Here is a 21,184-nt window from a genome sequence, read left to right on the forward strand (position 1 = left end):
ATTTGCCAAAATAAAAATGTGAACAGCAGTGCTGTTAAACGTCAATTAACGTTAACGCGTCCTTTAATCGTTAAAATTAACGTGAACGCGAACGGAGCCTACGTTGATCTTAACGACTAGTCTTTAAATTTCAGTGCCGATGTTCGGAATGGCAAAATTAAGTGGAATAAATTGATAACTGAGCAACTCTCTACGAAATCGGCCGATTTCGACCATTTTTATTTTTTGTATTTTTTTTTTATTTGACTCAAACTTTGTGGGGGCCTTCCCTATGACCAAAAAAGCTATTTTGCGTCAATGGTTCAGCCATACAAGTCTCCATACAATTTTGGCTGCTGTCCATACAAAAATGGTATGTAAATATTCAAACAGCTGTAACTTTTGAGTGAATTTTCTGATCAATTTGGTGTCTTCGGCAAAGTTGTAGGTATTGTTGAGGACTTTCGAGAAAAAATAGGTACACGGAAAAAAAATTTGCATATTTTTTTATTAACATTTTTTTTTACTAAAACTCAATTTCCCAAACTACGTATTTTTTGATTTTCGAGATGTTTTGATATGTTTTAGGGGACAAAAATCCGCAACTTTTGAGCCATAGAGAAACAAGGTCAAAAAATCTGCCGCCGAGTTATGAATTTTTGAAAAAATAGTGATTTTTGGAAAAAATTGAAGTTTCATGCAAAAACAAGTTTGACATTACTTTTTAATGCAAAATTGAATTTGCAATCGAAAAGTACTTTACAGATTTTTTGATAAAGGGCTCCGTTTTCAAGATATAGCCACCGAAAGTTTGATTTTAGCGAAATATTTGCAGTTTTTCAATTTTTAAAAATAGTGACCATAAGTGACCACTTCTAAAAATATTTTTTTTGAAAAGTTGTCTAAGAGACATTGAAGATTGGACCTCGGGTTGCTGAGATAGAGCCGCTTTAAGAAAAAGAAACACGAAAATTGAAGTTTTCTAAATCTCATTAAAACAACCAACCTTTTTCTAATTACGATATCTCAGCAATTAATGGTCCGATTTTCAATGTTAATATATGAAACATTCGTAAAATTTTCCGATCTTTTCGCGTTAATCAACGCGTTAATTAACGACGTTAATTAAAGTGCTCCGTTCACGTTCACGTTAAGATCAACGTAGGCTCCGTTCGCGTTCACGTTTAGGTTAACGTTTAACGATTCCGTTAAGTTAAACGTCGTTAATTTAAACGATTAACAGCACTGGTGAACAGCGTCTGTACTGCCCATGTTCGCATAAATGTCCCATATGCAAAAACAGCAAGCTGAGAAAAACGCATTTGAAGTTTGTCCCATACATAAGGCTACGTGTTAAGTTTTCGCGAAAACACTGGTTTTCCTCCTGATTTCAAGAACAAAGTACTTGATGTTATAGGCTCTTTCGAAAGAGCACACAATATTCAATCAAACTGCATCAATAACTCGAAATCGATGAAAATGCATATGGGACATTTATGCGATCAGGGGCAGTGTAGTCCTGTGAATAACATAAAAATTTGATCACTTCGAAGTGAAATTTTCGTCAGCTGATTCGACTGCAAAGTTTGAAAACAATTAATTGGTAGTCAATCTAGCTGGAGTTTGCTACATTCAAATCCATGTATTTTTGTTTATAAGTTCTGGAAGCAAATGATATAGCAAGATAATAATGCAAATTGATGAAACTAGCTAGCGAAAAGTTCTATAAAAATAAAAGCATGTGCAATTGATATTTGTTTATAACAAGCCAACTAAAAATACCAAATATTATTCAATCTTCTATAAAACTAACGCATACCAAGTACCTGTTTAAGATTCAAACGTTTGCCTGGACTCCATATTTAAAACAAGAACATGCCGAATTTTGATTCATTTACCGCAATATTATCAAAGGATTTACGAAATTGAATAAATTCTATTGAAAAAAAATATGAATAGATGTCATTACATCAAACTCACCGGGCACAGGATTGAAGCTTTCGTTTTTTTTTCGTCGTAGAATAGACGATTTTTGGGATATTTTAGTGTTTCACTCCAGAAAACAACGTGGTGCAGTTGATGTAACATTACCCCACATGGATTTGATGATAATGGAATGAAACTCATTGAAAATTTAGTCACAGATAATCAAATGTTTAACTTTATAATGTTGAAACGAAGTTAGATACTTTGAATTTTAAAACACATAACTTTAAATTTGCTTTCTGGCTACAAGAAGGCGCCAGTCATTCAGTTACACGAATGTTTATCTGTGAATCAATATTCAAGCGGATTTTTATCTGGCAAAAGTTTTGTGTAAAAATAAAAGGGTTCACTGGGTGCGATAAGCGAAGTTTTTGGGAAAAAATAATGTGATTTTGAAAAAGAGGGATACTCGTCGATGCGTGGATTCTGTGGGAAATGTTCAAAATCGTTTTTTTTGTGATTCATTTTTCGAGGTTGCCTCGGGAAAATTTTCGAGCAGGATTTTGAACACTTATGTATCATGTGTCTAGAGGAAGGCGTCAACATTTTCGAGGTGTGTTGTAGATAGGTTAAGGGCACTTCCGTACTTCAAGCCATGTTTTTTTCGCACGAGTGATCTCAGTTAAGGGGAACCGAGTCAACGGTGTCTGTCTTAAGGTACATTTTGGCGGCCATTGTCCGCCAAAACCTCCTTTCCCCTTACAAGTATGCGTTTACGCCATAGCGCACAAGGGAAGCTTGATCGTTATGTTTGATTTGCGTCAACTCATACTTACAGCGAGTTTAATACGGCAGCATTTGAACATAGAATTATCAACAAGTTGTTTTATTTACAGATGTGTACTTAAGTCTAGAAAAACTATTTTTTGCTTCAATCAGGAAAAACATATTTTCGTTAAAACATTTTCACCAAATTTGCAAATCTATTAAAAGAAATACCAAAAAATCCGGCGAAAACAGGTTGGTAAATTAAGTTTGAAATAGTTGAAATTTTTCTCATAAAAGAAGTTCATGAAATTACATTTCAAAAATGGCAAAAACAGCATTTTCAAAGGGAAGGCTCAAGTCTCTTGAAGATTCAACTTCTACACAAAAATGAGATTGTGTGTTTGTGTGTGTGTTAGTTAGTTGAACATTTACAAACATTTAGAAATTACAAAACACATTTTCATACTTATTGCACGGTAGCACACAAATGCCACAGCATTTCTCCATTCCGCTGAGATTCTTTTCGGCCTCGCGCATGTCGGCATTGATTTGGTCCATGCCCTCCTCGATGCGGTCCAGTTGTTCTAAGAAGCACATTTAGTTGACGCCCCGGATCGGATGATGTGGGATGGTAAAGCGGATAATATCAAAAAATCAGTACGTTTTCCAATATATCCCGGATGCTAAAGTTTTTTTTTTTCTTCTCTTTTTTTCGTAATGAGTGGAATGGAGGTTGTTAGATTTTGAGCGAGGATGAAACACATGAGGAATGGGAAGAGTTATAGATATAGTATTCAAAATTAGCAGGAGTGTTTCTAGAATAGTAAGGCATGGAAAAAGAAATCAACCATTACTTATCCTAGCAAAGAAATACTTGTTTCGTAAAAGTGTGAATATCAAATGATGCAAAACTGATTTTTTGAAAGCAAAACACATGCAATTAATTTTCGAAAGAGATAGCTGTTAAGTTGTATCCTAGAAAGGGTATAATACTATGCTACTTGAATTTGATTAGAATGTTTGTAAATAATGTTACTGCTTCTTTGGGGTTTTTTTTAACTAAGAGTATGAGAAATTATGTATCTGTGGTTGCGTTGTTTTATATTAATGTGTCGAGGGATAACTAAAACATAAAGATCAAAACCAAGTAACTGAGACGAAACAATTAATCAAAAACAAGTACTATTTTGTACATTTTATGAAAACCGTAACAATGCTAAACTATATTCTAATACAAAAATTTTACTTCGGATAATCGAAGCTTCGGATAATCGAATCAAGAAAAAAAAAGTTTTTTTTGTTGTAATATTTTTGATTGTTGAGCTTTAGTATGACCTCTAAACTACTTTAAAGTGATTTAAAATTTTTAAATCCAAGATGGTGGCCAAAATGGCGGAGATGAAATACAAAAAAATGCTTTTTTGCCTTTCTTACTACAGAAAGGTATAGGTTTTACTTTATGGCAGGACGTCATTTCCATCTTAGTAAATATTACGATTCAGCATGAATTTCATCGAAAAAAATCGTCAAAAAATCAGACTGCCTCGATTTTCGACGCTCTATCCATTCACCTTGACAGAACTCGTCTATCTCCAACCTTCGAATTTCGAGAAAAAAAATCCGTGGAGTTCGGGTGATGTCCGTGTGTGGTTCTTTTTTCTTCAATTTAATAGGCAATAAACCATTCAAATTTGACTAAAATGGGGTCGCGGAACTCGAATTTGATGTTAAAAGTAAGAAAACAAGAAAACAAAACAATTTTTTTTGTTCGTGATTCGATTATCCGAAGTCCCATACAAACCTTCGGATAATCGAGCTTCGGATAATCGAAACTTCGGATAATCGAAGCTTCGGACAATCGAGTCTGGACTGTACAAACAAATTGTGCAGTTTGTATCTATTCATAGAAATACTTTGTTGGTCCGGGGGAAAATTCAACGCGTAACATATTTTACATACAACTATTCCCCCACAAACCTGAATTTAATATTCAAGAAGAATGTACAAAAATAAGTTGGTTCAACGTATTGTAAAATCATTCTAGCATTGATGAAAACGACACAAATTGTTTGCAGCAAATTTTTTACTAGGAACAAAACCGAATAGCTATTAAAAAGTTTTCATTAAAAAAAAACTTAAGACAACAAACGAAATAAGAATTTTGAAAAATACTTGATTAAAAAACCGTAAAAAAAACATAGGATTCAATAAAACAATAAAAAAACAAAATGAAAAAATCCTGTGTTTTCTTTGAGAACATTGTAAGTAATGTAAGTACTCACTTGTGGATCTATATTGATATTTTGTTGTATTTTGTGGTGGAGTTCATTTTGATATATAATTGTACGGCAATAAGAAGCAGAGTTTGCGTTAGTTGTTCAATGTGATTTATATATATATATCTGTGCGGTGCTGCTGTTTTAGTACTGTCACGTATTCGGTAAACACAAAATGGTTGTGTTCCTTTTGTTAGACTTTGGTCAATTTTGTTTTTATAATTGTTAGTGAATGATTTTATTTTTAAATTATGGTGCTCTTTCTGAACGTAGTACATATTGTAGTGATTTGTGATTTTGGAGTTAGTTGTTCGATGTTCAGCCTAAATATCTTACACACATATTAGTAAAATACAGTTGGTTTGCAAACAAAATGATGATATAGATAATAATTCAAGGTTGAGTATCTATTTTGGGTGTACCTAAAGAATGATATGCCTTCATGCTGAACATATTTTATTTACTTTGTTGTCCTTTCTTACCCTCAAACTTTAAACATAACTGTAGTTTTTGTTTTCTTCAAAACGGATTGTCAAACGTAAATACTGTTTGATATATTTTTTCGTAATGAATAAATCAATACAAACCAAATTTGTTGCAATTTAAGTCTGCAAAATTGTTCAGTTTCTTATCGAAAACAAAAACTAGTTATCTACCGACTGATCTTAATTGTTAGTACATTTTATAACAAGCATTTAAAATCTTACCTCCTTGCTCATCCAGCATAACGATGGTACGCATTCCCACTTCAGTGCTCTAGATAGGAAAATATTACAAATTGCATCTTAGCAAATACGTCTCAGTGTATCGCTAGTAGGGTAGCGAGATCAAATCATTATTAGCTTATACATAGCTCTAGAGTTGGCCCTCTGACTTGATAACAATCACTCTGCGCGTGGTTACATCCCTGATCGATTCGTTACAATTTCAAAAACCTTTCTCACTAATCACTACAATTTTTTTACACTTGCTTCTTTATCACAAATCAAATCGCATAAATCACATTAGATGTAGGTTATTTTTTTTTTTTAAACCTGCGTTTAGTGCTTTAGTAACATTCAAATCTCAACACTTCAACCAAAAACTTTAGCTTCAAACATAGCTTACCGCCTTGTATACTGAATAGATTAAGAGTTTTTGCACCCGCATCTTCGCTCTACAATCAAAAATTCAAAGAAAAAAACAAATAACTATTTGAACTGAGAAAATAAAAACAATTAAATATTACAGAAATGAAAAATCAAATTCTACATTTCAAAATAGTTACTAAGTACTCATGTCAATTGAACTCACTTTTCGAACTAGATAACGAACAAAGACCCTTACAGTTTGAATCACTAAGATTTGATTCGTGTCTGTATGTTTATGTTGGTTTGTTTGTTTGTTTGTTGTGTGCGTGTGTTAAATAAAACGCATTTCTCATACAAAAAATAACTCAATCAAGGATCAAAGAAAAAGCTACTACTGGCGGTTCTAAGACAACAAAAACAAACTAACAGGTAATAGAGTTCAGTCGAAGGAGTCTCTCTTAGCAGACGCTAGAACGGTTTTGGTAGGCACCTAAAAGCAAGAGGACATGTTGTTTGTAAGCTTTATACTTGTAAAAGTATCTATTTAAATGACTAATCTAGCACTGCTTTTCTGAAAAAAAAAAACTTTAATCCACATTCGGGGTCCGGTCTTATCGACCTGATCTTAAAAGTGCTTTGAAGGTTTACAACATACAGCACCTTAAGTTAAAGATTATTGTGTCAGAAGCGACAAATGGCAGAAATAGTTTAATCTTCAATTTAAGGTATCTTTATGAGTGATATCTTTGAAAAACTTTTATCCTCATAACTTCTGGGTTGTAAATTAACAATGTATTGTAGCAATTTTAGCTTAGCTATACAATACGCAAATATTAAACGAAAAGAAATTTAGAAATGGTTGCTTGAAGTATAACTTACTAACTACTGCAAGGTCAAAATGCGTAAAACGATTGCAAAAGTGGTGACATCTCAAAAGATACTGTACAGTTTTTCGTTGGGAAACCTACTCAAAGAACGTTCAAAATAAACAAGACAAAGTGAGGTGGGCTAAACGGTGTAAAATGTTGCAAAGTTGGATATATGTAAACAAATTAAGAGTAATATGTTATGTACTGCTAATCAAGTGGAAAACAGCAAGAATACTAAAGAATGTGAGAAAAAGTAGCGTTTGAATTTTACTATTCTGGGAGAATAATGTCTGAAAGGGGAGGGTATTCGAAGAATGTGATTTTTTTTTGGAATAGGAAAAGTGGGGATTGATTGATTAAGTAGTAAGTGTGTTTAAGGTGACTCACCTCCCTGATCGTCTAGAGCTACCAGGGTGCGAATCCCGGCTTCCTTGCTCTGTTGTTGTTTATGGCGGCATTAGAATAATTAGGCAAGTAATCAGTGTCATTTTGTTGTTGGACCAATGTTGTGAATTTAGCTGTTTCTGTTTTTTTGTGTTGTTTTTATTGCTCGCGTAGACACACAGTTGAGGGTAGTTGAAGGAGACGTGAGAATACTGAGAATACTTTCAAATGTTGCATGTTGATAGTTAGTATTGCACTGTGTTTTTTTTATCTCTCTCTTATTGTGTATCAGTATGTCCTTTTAGGAATTTGATCACGACCAATGTAACCTATCCTGCCAAAAAGTTATCCTCAACCTAACAATACTGATGATTCAGTATAACCTAATTAATGTGAACTGAGATTTGTATGGAATAATGAAAAATAACAACGTTTCAAAGTATCGGAGTAAAATGACGAGTACAAATAATAAAACACGAAACAATTATATTGAACAAAAATGTCTAGTGGATCAGTGTTTGTTATAGCATTGTAGTAGCATAAATTTTGTTGTTTTGTAATAAAAATTAGAGTTTATGTGATTGCAGGTTTAACATTGTAAGTAATCAATTTTTTTTACTATTTATTCTTTCATTTCATTCGAAATTTCTTTCAAGTTCATTATAAAGGTCTTGCTTTTTTATTTTTGTTTCTAGGCACATGTTTAACTAATTGAAAGTTTGTGTAATCTGGTTTTTACCTTTAAACACAAAATATTAACAAAAATCAACGTAACAACATGTTACGTGATTCTTAAAATTAAATAACATAAACCATTGTAATCGTGAAAATATGTAGATAAGATGTTTTTGAAAGTATGGTTAGCAACGCTAGATATACATTGAGCATATGAAGTTATGAAAAGGAATTTCAAAAGTATTGAATGTGAAAGTTTTTTTTTATCAACCCATTAAGTATTACCAAAGAGATGACAACCCAGGTATGGACTTTTGGTTATCACTTCATTCAAATACATAAAACAATTATCAAGTAGAGCAATTCGTCATTTTTTTTATCGAACAACACTTTGGCCAAATCTAGACTTTTTTAAAAGATCTTATAATCTATTGTGTTTCATATGTTTATAGGACCTTTTTTTTAAAAAAAACTCTGGAAATACTATTTTTGTTAATTCTCAGTTCAAGTGGAAACAAGGGATGTAAAAGAACAGCAAAAGATGAGGAAGATATTTCAGTTTTCAAAAAATAATTAGCATATTTTGATTTTCAGAAAGGTCAAACCTTGATAATTTTTCGTGTACATTTCATCGGATTTTGTATGCATAAAATCCGCTTATGGTGCTCACTGTTTAAAACTGCTGAAATATCCGCCTTACCTGCTGAAATCGATACATCTTGCAATTTTGTTTTTTTTTTTTTTTTGACAGCGCTCTTCGTTGTCTCTTTTGTGTTATCGTAAGGTTAACATCGAAACGTCAAGCTGCACGGTAAACAAAATTGGGTGATGTTGCGTCTATTCAACACGGCCCAGTGAAGCTCGAACAATTTTATCAATGATTTTTTATTCATAAGAAATGCTCCCAAAAAGTTACATTTGAAGATTTAAATTTCAAATAATTGCCCGATCTCCAAGAGAATGCTTTGAATAAACAAAAATTAAGTTATCAATGAATCATGACTCCTTAAAAACTAAGAAACATACTTAATGGGTTGACCCCAGTAGGAAAGTATCAATAGTTTGTAACATGCAACTGAACAATGTTTTATTACAACAAGTTGTTTTATTTCCGAGCTTAGTTACGTTGTTTTCTCGTTAGATTCCTAACACACATAGATTTGAAAGCTCTGAAGAGGAGCGTTGGCGTCAGTATAGCGTATACACAGCATTGATAGTCGCGTTTGAAATATTGTTAACACATACAAGAGATAAATATGGACGAAACATGCAACACTTACGTACAGCTGCAGCCAAAAAATATAAACATACTTGGAAAAAATGCAACTTATAGGAAAGAATAAAAAATTAGTCAAGCAAAAATAACACATAAAAAGAAACATATAAATCTGTGATGTGATTGGAAACATTGCCAAACTTGTAGTGAATAAGTTTAAGTAATATGTTTATTATTATGTAAGTTTAAATTGATTTGAACAACTTTTGAAACTATCTGTAGGTATGATTATGAAGTAACATTTACTTGGAATTAATCTGATAATAATCCAGTGTAGAACTAAACAAAGAACTGGTTTTCAGGGTCTTAAAATCACGTTCAATTGAATTTCAAATAATAAACAAAATAATTCAAATAATGCAAAGATAAGATGATACGTTCTTGTGTACATAATAGGATGAATAACCCAAAGTTAAACTTACTCAGATATTTCAATAATGTTAGCACATTTTATACGCTTGATTTATCGATTTTTAATCATTTAACCGATAATGATAGAAATCATCATACTGTTTCTGAACCGATAAAGTATGCTACTGTTCTTTAAAGTTTACACTGTCCACAACAACATTATTTGGTCAAACAATTATCATTTCATTACACAAACATGGGAAAAGGGATCTAAAACACAACAGAATGATACTGATATAATAGCTAAAACAATATTTTGCTCCCTTCTCTATTTGAACTTATTGTAAATTTTTTTTCTTAGACGTGAATGATCAGAAAAATATATAAAATAATCTAACTTTGATTCTGAATGAGGATACTAGCTACGTTTTTTTTGTTCTTGCACGCATTTCACACAAAAACTGCCTGTTCCATTTCTTCCAACTGAGCTAAAACCTGATACTTTTAATGAAAGCTACGAAATGTTAAATTTCTATTTTTAAACAACTGCTTGTTCATTACATTCTCTCCAACTGTACAAACCAAAATTTACATCTTATCTTACCTCTTCGCATAGCGCCAGCATTCGTCGGGTACTATCCAGGGACTGCCAAAAAAGGAGAAATAGGAAAAACACGATTTTATCGCTATTTCAAAGTCGAACTTCCGTTCGGATTTAACCTCATCCACCACCGTCTGCTGCTTGATTTGCAGCTCCTGCAACTCTGTCTTTGGAACTCCTGGTGCTGCCGCACCATTTTCCGCGGGGACTGCAGCTGGCATTCTAAAGCGAAAAAAAAAAACAAACAAAAAGAAACGATGTTGATGTTCTGCTAAATTGTTTAAAAAATAAATATTATTTAACCATATTTAAAAAAAGAAAATTTCACTACTTATTGATAAATGGTATTCCGATTTTTAGAAAAAAAAATCCTGTTAAATCCTATTAAAAATATCAAATGCAAAGCGCCCTTTTCTGTCACTTCCAATCAAGCTCATATTTGGGCTCAGTACTCCCACGCGAATTCTGAAATAGACTTCTTTGCTTTTTTGTTTTTGTGGTATACATTTACAGTTCTACTTGGTTTTCGTGTTTGTGTTGTTTGTGTCCGAAGCTCAACCAAAACATGAGCTTGTGTGTCCTAAAAGTGTTTGTAGTCAAAAATCTTCTTTTTCTGAAGGTCTTGCTTGGACATTTGTTTAGTCTTTTACCCTAACCCGATCATCAGATCGTCCAACCAAATTTTGCCAGAAGTTGTGTTCGTGAGGAAACGTTCCTATCGTGCCTCACCCATCATCGACGATCGTAGCGTAGATGTATGTTTGTGCTGATCAGCTGTTCGTTGACTGCCTGAAGAGTGCGCAGAAGACCTTGCGAGCCGATCCCCATGACCAGCCTAATCCCGATGCCATGCGTATTCCACCACCGAGTCGTACGTCCAAGTACGTGCCAACGGGTCTAGCCCCGAATGACATTTCCCCGAATGCCATTTCCCCGAAAATCATTTCCCCTAAATGGCCACATCCCCGAATACCACTTCCCCTAATCAGCTACATCCCCGAATGCCATTTCCCCGAATATCATTTCCCCTAATCGGCTATATCCCCAAATATCATTTCCCCTAATCGGCCATTTTCCCGAATGCCATTTCCCTGAAGTGACACTTACGCCAATTGCCATTATGTTGGGGACCTGGTTGCCTTCGATAAGTGGTCCGTGGTTCCGTTGGTAGGTCCCAACATAGACCGATGGTAGATTGGGCGCAGATCCATCTGCGCATACACACACTGTTTGAGGAGGTCCAATTAGTCCGCGGGAACGACTCCCCGGGCTTCCGGGTGACGGTTCCGTGGTCACCGCAATAAATAAAACATGCGAATTACCGTAAACTACACAAATTTTTACAAGAACGCTTATTTCTAGGACTGTACAATAATTTACAAGCGACGGTCACCCCGTGACCTTTCCCCTTTGGGGACCTTTTCACAACTTGAGATGTGCTATAATTTGTACGATTGCTGAACCTAGTGCGATATTTTGATCTTCGGCTAGAGAGAAAGTTCTAGGAGAACGTTCTCTCCGCTCTGTCTACCTAAACCCTCAACAAATGGCCCCGGTCATTGATGATCGTTCATATTTGGTCCAGTGGAAGTCAACCTGACTCTCCAACACTTCATCTGAGATCGTACTTACGAATTATTGTAATTAGGGATTACGTAATCTTTCATTACATCTTTCATTACATTTTTGCAATTATGAATCACAAAAAAAACTGAATGATATAGATTGATAATTTTGTATTAATTGTCCAGAAAATTTAACATTGCCATTTTCAGCGCTACAATTTTTGATGCTAGACTTGTTGAACTATTTTTATAGAGTTAATTCACGCAATACAACTTAAATTTTGAAAAGGATTTTATAAGTTTGAATTTGATTCGTTCAAATATTTAACAACGTTGTTCACATAAAATTATTTAAATGATTATCTTACACACACACGAAACTAGTTAAATTTTGAAAAGAAATTTTGAGTTTTGAATTTTAATCAGTTTCAATTTTGAAGTGTAACGTAATTTTCCTTTGTCATCGTCAGTATGTGTTGAAGTCCTCGCTTTGCTGTACTCCTGAACTCAGATCCAAGTTTTTCGCGATGTGCACTCGATGGCATCACGCATCTTGCAGAAGTATCCAGCGGATAACGTTTATCTTCTCTGGTCGGTGACGGCTTCTTCGGTGATTCATTTGGCTGCTTAATTCCTGATCTCCAGAGTCGTTGGTGACGAATTTTTGCTCCTGAGAACTTATACCAAGGTTTTCGCATTTTCGCGAGGGACTGCTTGAATTGCTGTGTACAGCCACCTTCTGATGAAGACTCGACTGCGCTCGTTACTAAAGGTACATTATTAGGATTGGCATTTCTCAGAATAAATGACTCCGAAGTGTTGAGTTCAGTGGTCCTAAACGTAATGAATTTGTTGTAAGCGAAAAAGTCCCCCCACACCTAAGGTACTGAAGTTTTGCTGACCGTATAATTTTTCGTTGTTTCAACGTAAATTATCTAGTCCTACGCCATTCTGGGGGTACGCTTATTGCATAAAAGTGTTTCCTCGAAAAGGCAAAAAAGTGCTTTTATATCCTTTCCTCAATGAGGAAGAAAAAAGCAATAATAAAAACAAATTTGGATAAGGCCCCTACGAAAAAAGATAGCAAAACCACCACTCTCGCAGTGCATATCAACGCAAAGCTACTATATATTTCTTACCGGCACGCGAGCTTTTGTCCCGACCAGACATTCTCAAGCGAATATCCTCTCTGTTGAATTCCGACGACGACGGCGACGAGTTCTCTCAAGCCTACGTCGTCGTCGGGCCAAATTCTCCCGCTAGTCGTTAGTCGGTGCCCATGCCATGTGGTGTCTTTAACATTCTCATCTCCCGCGTTACCCGCGTGTATTTTGGTTTAGTTTTGCTTGCTCGTGAAAAATCGATACTGGAGAAGAAAATAACCTGCTGGAAACGGTTTTATTGGGCTAATTCTGAGCGTGCGCCAAACAAAATCTTCTTTATTATCTATTGTCTGCCAAACCCAAATCATTTTTGTAAACAGAAAAAAACTAGTTTATTGGTGAGAAAATCAATCGACGTGCCTTCTAAAACCAACTTTGTTTTTATGAACTTGAGCTGAACCCTGTGTGACTTTCTACTTGAATCGGTATCTGCAAATTTACTAAAATCTTCCACAGTTGGACAAGTGTGACGATTCATGTTATTAGAAAAAAAATCAATGAAAACTTGTTTAACTTCTTCCTGTCCTTAGTCATAGTTATCTTGATTTTTATGTTTTTTTTTTTCATTTGACATTTTCAGTAAAACTGTGCTAGAAGAATAAGTTCATTTGATTCAACAGTTTTCGAGAAATTTCAAATTAAATTAAACATTTGCTGGAGCATATGGTAGTAACATGAGCGTCGGAGGCTTAAACAAACACAACTAATATGTGAAAATGATGAGTCTTTAAACTAACAAATTCAGAGATGATGCACAAGACATGTGATTTACAATTGAAATGGTATCGTTTTTTTGTGTTATTACGTACCATGCAAACTACAATACACGAATACCCAGAAGCTTTATAAGGAAACATGTTTTTTGCAGAGATTGAAAGTTTGTCAATGCTGCTAGAAGAATAAAAAAATGAATCAAATCCATCCATAAAGTGAAGTTGATATAAATTGAACAGACTAGGCGAGATAATTCAAAGTCACAAATTCTAGCGAAAATGGATGTAAACTCCTATTTGTAATTGGGTGAATAAGCATTGTACTGCCCATGGAGCCATGGATAATATAGGGTGTAGCAAATTGGGTCAATTTTGCAGCCATTTTAGGGCATGATCCCCTAGGTGTACTGAGCCCGAATCCTACATATCTGGAGTTTTTTTTTTTTTTTTTGAAAAGGTTCAATAAACCAAATTCCCAGTATTTTCTATTTGAAAGTTTTTGAAACCGCCTTGAGTCAGGGGTATAGACTTATCTATGTGCGCATGTATTGCGTGTACGTACACGAAAAAGATTGAGGTTAAATTTTGTACCGGCCAGCAAAACAAATGGTGCGCTAGTGTGCGTGATATCGGACTTAGATAACTCTATTAAAAAACACCCAAAAAGCAAAAACTAAAAAATTGGTTTATTGGACCTTTTCAAAAAACACTCCAGATATGAGCTTGTTTGGTTGCGACAGGACCTGGCGCTTTGACTTTGAAATTTAAATGGGATTAAACCCATTAAACCGGTGCGTTTTAGTTTTGCCAGTTTTGGTCCCTTTAACGGTTTACGCATTTTTTCAAAAAACTCACGAGCTCACAGCTCCAGGGAACATTTTTGCCGAAGAGTGCGAATTTAGAACACCGCTGCTGAAAACTTCAACTTTTTCTTCACTCTCTTCATGTTATGTGTTCATGTGTGAAAATATTTCAAAAAACTTTTGCCAGAGTAATGTCCATTAGTCATCTAAGACTCAATTCCATTAATGAAATCTATGAAATGGTTAGAAATGTGAAAAAGAGCCAAAAGGTTGGGCCTGGGCAAAGATTTTCTACTTGTAAAAAGGTGATTGCAAATTTATGCATAGCCTATGTACAGGAGAAAAGCAACTCGCGACAAAATGTTGAGGCTAGGAATTTTGACAAGTATGATTTTGGCTAGGAATTTTGACAAGTATGAGTATTCGCCTCCTATTCACTCCCACCACGAGTATGAATCTTCAAGCAATAGAGGAGAAAAGCAACTCGCGACAAAATTTTGAGGCTAGGATTTTTGACAGGTATGATTTTCATAAAGTATTCGCTTCCTTTTCTCTCCCACAGAAAACCTGGGAACGAGGTAGCTGTCAAACTTGGCCAAAATGTTGAAGTCACTCACAAAATGAACTTTGAGTGATTTGAGTTCATTTCTGACGTCACGTTTTTCTCCTCTATTCCAATATGGCGACTTGTATCAGAAGAAAGTGAGGCATTTTCACTAGTTCTCACCTGGGATGGGACGGCTGGATAGAGTCTTCTTTTTGAGTGTTTACGTTTGTATTCTTCTGTTTTTTGCAAGAAAATTTGTGTTCGAAAACAAATATCAAGCAATCTGTGATTCAGATAGCTTGACAATTCAAATTTTCTTGATGATGTTTTTCAACTCAGTGCTCAAGCATGCGGATGACTTTTTCTTTGGTTGAAATGTTGTTTAGTTTTCCCTCGCAGATTTTTTTTGAATTTGGCTGTTAAAATTTGCGGTTGAACGTGGGTGGAGAATCCTGAGTTTATGTTCCATCGTTTTACGGTGGATCCGTTCATAAGGAGCTGCCGGATACAAATCACTTGAAATGGTTGGCAAATCAAAGATGAGTCAAAAAATGTTCACTTCTTCATTTTTTATGTGTTTTTTATAAGTAAGTTTTTTAATTTTCATTTGGATGTGAAAAATGCAATACGATTTAAATGCGTTTTCTTACTTCAATCTAAAAATCCTAAAAAGCCTACAAGCGAGCCTGCAAGTCATTAAATGGGAGGAGATTTTTCCTAGATCTGCTCCTGTCGTTGTCCCGTTACGCAAAGAAAGTAAATAAATCTTTCCCAGTTCCTCAAAGAGGAGCACGTCCAATTCAACGGCAATTTTTACTCAGCTTTGAAGAAAGTTAACATTCCATAGGTCGCACGCCCTAAGGTGTCAGAATCGAAAGAAATGGCTGGCAAGAATTCAAATTTGTACCAATTCATTCACTTCAAAGAGCAAAAAGTTTGTTTTTCAATTTGTGGCAATGAGTTGAAATAAAAAAGTGCGAAAAAATCAAATAGGCTAAACTGTGGCCATTATTTTTGTTTGCTTTTAAATCCAGTACGATGTTGTTTCTTCACGCCACATTTTAATTTCATGGGAATCACAGGTTTAATATTGTTCAATCTAGATGACATTTCTATGTAACGCGAAAAAAATAACAATAGTTTTAAATGGGCAAAAGAAAAGTCAGTTCATGAAATGTATTATTTTTAAATTGAAAATGCTGATAAGTCAACATTTGGTGTATGATAGAAATAAATGCCTTTCAATTGAAAATATTTTAAACAATCTATTAATGCAATTTACAATTATTTGTGAAATTGATTTAATTTTTTTTTAATTTTTCTCAACTCCAATTACAATACTTCTCATTTTCTCCTAATAAGAAAGGACTGGTTTAGGTTGACAGAAGCGGCCATGTTGAAAGTGGTTTAGTTTGACAATAGGTTTTTTTCTCTCTGTTTATCCCATCCCAGGTTCTCACAGTTCTGTGTTCTGCGTGCACGTCCGCAAATATCGACCACACACACACACACACACACACACTAACACAAAGCGCCACCAAGAGGCAAAAGGTAGTTACGAATATTTTTGGCACTTTTGTTAAAAAATATGCGGTTTTGCAAAACAAAATAACTAAACCAACTTTTAAGTGTAGTTCGACTTTCAAACTTGTAATTCGTTGCTGATTTGTTAGGAATTTTTTTAGAAATATTTTTTTTTTGCAGCGCCCCTTTTGGGCGGACTTTTCTGTTGTCACCTTTTGGTTCATTGAATTTGCCATGGATAATTTCACAGTGTAATAAACAAGGCAGCTACCACCACGCGGCGCAACCGTTTTGATTGAGAAAATGATACAGGTTTTTCAGACGAGTTTCAATCTCGTGCTCCCACAGAAAAGCTGAGGACAATGTAGCTGTCAAACTAGGCCAAACTGTTAAAGTCACTCACAAAATGAACTTTGAGTGATTTGAGTTCATTCCTGACGTCACGATTTTGAACAATGCATATTTATATATCGAGAAATTTAAAGTGAGAGTGTGTTGCACGGAGTTAAACTTTCTGTGCAGTTTCTGTGAAGGTTCCCATGGCACTTCGAAAAGTTTAACGCCATGTTGCACGCACACACTCTCACTTTTAATTTCTCGATAGAGGAGAAAATCGTGACGTCAGAAATGAACTCAAATCACTCAAAGTTCATTTTGTGAGTGACTTTAACAGTTTGGCCTAGCTACATTGTCCCCAGTTTTCTGTGAGAGAAAAGGAGGCGAATACTTTATGGTAATCATACCTGTCAAAATTTCTATCCTCAAAATTTTGTCGCGAGTTGATTTTCTCCTCTATTCGAATCCAATATATTGGTTGCGACAGGACCTGGCGCTTCGAATTTTTAATGCAATCTAACGCGTAAAATCGTAACGCGTAACATTTTGAGCATAATTTTTCAATTCCCATTTAAATATAAAAGCAAAATAATATGTTCTAATGATAACAAACGATGAAAACCGCGTTGCTTTTATTGATACTTGATCATTCATATTCAATAAAACATTGATTCCGTCATTATATTTAAGAAAAACAAACATAACTCCTTTGAAATCACCAATGTTTATCCAGGTTTAAAAGCAAAGATGGCGTTCGAATGATGAACGCCCGAAATGTCAAAATCGCGCAGTAGAGGAGAAAAGCAACTCGCGACAACATTTTGAGGCTAGGAATTTTGACAGGTATGATTTTCATAAAGTATTCGCCTCCTTTTCTCTCCCACAGTAAACTGGGGACAATGTAGCTGTCAAACTAGGTCAAACTGTTAAAGTCACTCATAAAATTAACTTTGAGTGATTTGAGTTCATTTCTGAAGTCACAATTTTTTCCTCTGTAGCACCAACATTAGACAAAAAATGTGGCTGTCATGCCATGGCACACTTTTTTCGTAATGTTGGTACTACTGCGTGATGTTGACATTTCGGGCGTTCACCATTCGAACGCCATCTTTGCTTAAAAACTTTGCTTAAAAATCGAGATACACTCAACCCCCGGTGGTTGGTCACTTTTTCGTTTGACCTTTTTAAGTTTGTACCACCCTGCTGTTGGGAAGCTTTATTATGATTCGTTTTTCTTCGCCAAACAAGACACAATATTTCGTAAAACTAACGATTGCGTGAAAGAAAATACTTGGTGGGACAATTATGCGTAGAAGTACAACTATGTGACAAACAGACTTGGTGTTGTTTTTGATGAGTTTCCGAACAAAGTACTAGATTTTATGTGTTTTTCTAAAAATATACATCAAATCAAACTTAAAAATGACAAAAAGTCAGAATCGACCAAAAATGACATGGGACAATTATGCGTAGAACGGCAGTACAGGGCCTCAAAGTTTCATATTTTCTGTCAAAATTTGATCCAAAAAAAAATTAAATGGCCAATTAATAACCACGAGCCCGCTTACAATAATTGTAAACTCGCTTCTTCCTCTCCACTGAATATGTACTTGGCATTGCTAGAGCCCAACTAGGATCGTTCATGGCTCCAGAAGGCCCTGAACTTCAATGCTGTTGAGGAAGTTCCAGTCTTATTTCCATGCAATTTATAGTTTCTTACTATACAGAGCGGATTCGTAAATGAAAATTTCGCTAATTCGTATGAATTTCGGATCTCATAATAAATTTCCAAACTGTTGAACCATCACAAATTATTATTATTTCAACATGTTGACGGCAACATTTCAAAAGGCATCATGTCCCTTTTGACACTTCCTGGGTTATTGTATATTCTGAAAGTACTCTTAATAAGCTACCTCTCCACCAAAAATGAGCAAAAGTTACTTCAGCGAAGTCCGTTTGATAATGGTTTTAAATAAAGTAACATAAACAAAATCTCTGGTATCATCAGTGCCTGTTTATATAACCCTGTCAATCTGTCAAATAAAAGACTACGTGAACCTCGCGATGAAAAAAAGCATCATGAAAAAGACGCCATGTACATTTCCCGACGAAAAACGAATCATAACAAAACTTCCCCTCCACTTGCAAAAAGCGCCAAGCGCTATTGCCTGTTGTATAGCAAGAGGATTACAAATAAGAGTGATTAACTACTAACTGGGGCGATTAGGGACATATAGGGCAAATGAGGACCCACGGGATAATTATGCGTAGAAACACAGAAATCGATCGAAAATTTTCAATCGCATTTTTCTCAGTTGCGCTTTTTCGAACATGGGACAACTATGCTAGAACGGCAGTGTATGTGGCTCCCAACAGCTCAACACATTTGTTATGTTATATATTTTGCGCTCAATCGAAGTTATATATGGGATTGTTTTTTTTCCACGGACAAGTCTCTAATTCAATTTTCAATTTGGTTTTATTGGTGAATAATCAAGATACAATAAGTTCTTTTCAGGTACATAACAGAGTTTTGGAGTTACAGATGTGTGTTACATCATAATCCATTTTGGAACAGTTATTGCTTGTAAATAAAGGTGTCACCAAGAGTAAGAAAAAAATAAAAAAAAAACTTACTAAAATTGCAAGGGGACAAGTCACTAAACGCCCCCATAAAGTAAATGTTGTAAGATTTTGACCTTTCTTCAGGTAAGATAAGAATATTTTAGGCGTTTTGAATAAATATTAGCGAATCGGCTTTTTATGAGCAAACCGCAGTTTGCTAACAAATTTTTAACCCAAAAACAGTTCAGACCAGTGTTTCCCAAAGTGGGTACTAAACTTAACTAATATTCCTATTTTTGCAAATTAGAATTTCTTTATAGAACCTGCAGCAGGAAACTGACAAATTCCTGGTTTGGCCGTGGGCGCCACTGGGCTTCACTGTTAAAGTATGGAAGGTAGGGCAAGTGCAAACATAGTTTGGGAATCAGTGGTTAGGATGGTCGACTAAACTACTTACTTTACCTTCTGGAGTCACGAAATGGGCTATTTTTTCGTTTAAAATAAGGCTGCTGTAAAGTTAATGATTGTATTTTTTTTAGCTCTAAAAGTCCAAAATTGACTTTGAAACGTTATACTTTTGCAGACTCATCTTGACACCGCCTTGTAAACTTTCGACAAGCAAACCGATTTCGAACAATCAGCAGTTTAAGCAACGCAATAATGCTCTTATTACCATAAGCTAAGATTTTAACTAAATTTTAATAATGTTTTTAATAGTTACACTGTAAACACTGAAACACAACGCAATTAGATATTATAATGTTATTTCCGCAAGCTCAGCTCGACTTTTGTTGATTCATGGGATTATTTAAGACTTTAGTCATCGCATGAGATGCGATTAGCGGGATCGATAGCTGACGTCATAAATCCATACAAGTCCAATGATTTCAACGCAAAAGATAAAGAAAGATTTAACCCAAAACACGTCCTGCTTCATTGGTGTTCCACCAAGAGACGGGTCCAATTTTGTCTCTTCTTGCATCCTTTGGTTTCTCCGAATGACCCTGAATAAAGCGAATGAATGAAATCACCCACACCGTGTCCGTGTCCTTCGCACTCGCCAACACCACCGCCCACCACCCACAACTGTCCCCCGGGTGGGTTGTGTTGGAGCAAAGTGAAGATGTGTTGGTGTTATGCGCGTGTGTACACACGAAAAAGGAACAATCCACTCCGAATTGCCGCAGCAGCACTGTCTCTTCTGGAACCACTTTTTTTCGTCATCGTCCTCTCTCTCATACGCGACCAACACTAAGACCAGAAAGGGCGTAGCACACACGATGTCTATTGGAGAGAAGAAAAAAAAACTTCTTTTCCAGACCAATTTTCACTGCACAAATTCTGATCCGGAATCGATTGCATTTCCGTTTTTCATACTTTCCAGCCTTCTGGGTCTCTTCTTTCCCAATCGACGACGACGACACATTCCGAAAGTAGTAGGCTCATCTTCGCTTTTTTCTTCCCCTGGCCAACTATGACAAATCGATCGATTTCTCGGATGACAATGCACCAAATCGACAAAACTGCTTTTCCACCACTTTTCGGCCATCCAGCGGCTAAACTCCAATTACCTGATTGATTTCCGAAACTTGGCGCTTCACCACCTAAGGAATCACAGCTATTTCCGATCGAATTTGGTCGAAAAACTCTTTTTTTCTCCTGCCACACGGGAGGGTATTTTATTGCCTTTTGCTGCTGGGAAGTCGCGCACTCGCGATAACTGTCGTCTCCGAGAAAATCCTGGCAAACGCGATGAGCTCTCTCCTCAGACTGACGAACCGATTGCAAAG

The 21,184-nt window shown here is 35.4% G+C and overlaps 1 protein-coding gene across 6 annotated transcripts in view; it reads right to left on the minus strand.

The window, feature by feature from the left end:
* The window catches only part of LOC6034776 (synaptosomal-associated protein 25), a 44,203-nt gene extending 23,019 nt beyond the window's left edge, over positions 1 to 21,184 (minus strand). For 3 of the 6 annotated variants that reach the window (XM_038248846.1, XM_038248849.1, XM_038248851.1), the window contains exons 1-5: positions 20,966 to 21,184; positions 10,295 to 10,397; positions 10,179 to 10,220; positions 5,657 to 5,705; positions 3,140 to 3,257 (exon numbers count right to left, since the gene is read on the minus strand). In XM_038248846.1, coding sequence (XP_038104774.1) covers positions 3,140 to 3,257; positions 5,657 to 5,705; positions 10,179 to 10,220; positions 10,295 to 10,396 — 311 coding nt within the window. In that variant the 5' untranslated portion in view covers position 10,397; positions 20,966 to 21,184. Of the gene's footprint in view, positions 1 to 3,139; positions 3,258 to 5,656; positions 5,706 to 7,275; positions 7,325 to 10,178; positions 10,221 to 10,294; positions 10,398 to 20,965 lie in introns of all 6 variants that reach the window. The other 3 variants (XM_038248845.1, XM_038248848.1, XM_038248847.1) reach the window with 2 other exon arrangements.

The sequence above is a fragment of the Culex quinquefasciatus genome, chromosome 1 (assembly GCF_015732765.1).
Source record: "Culex quinquefasciatus strain JHB chromosome 1, VPISU_Cqui_1.0_pri_paternal, whole genome shotgun sequence".
Classification (NCBI taxonomy): domain Eukaryota; kingdom Metazoa; phylum Arthropoda; class Insecta; order Diptera; family Culicidae; genus Culex; species Culex quinquefasciatus.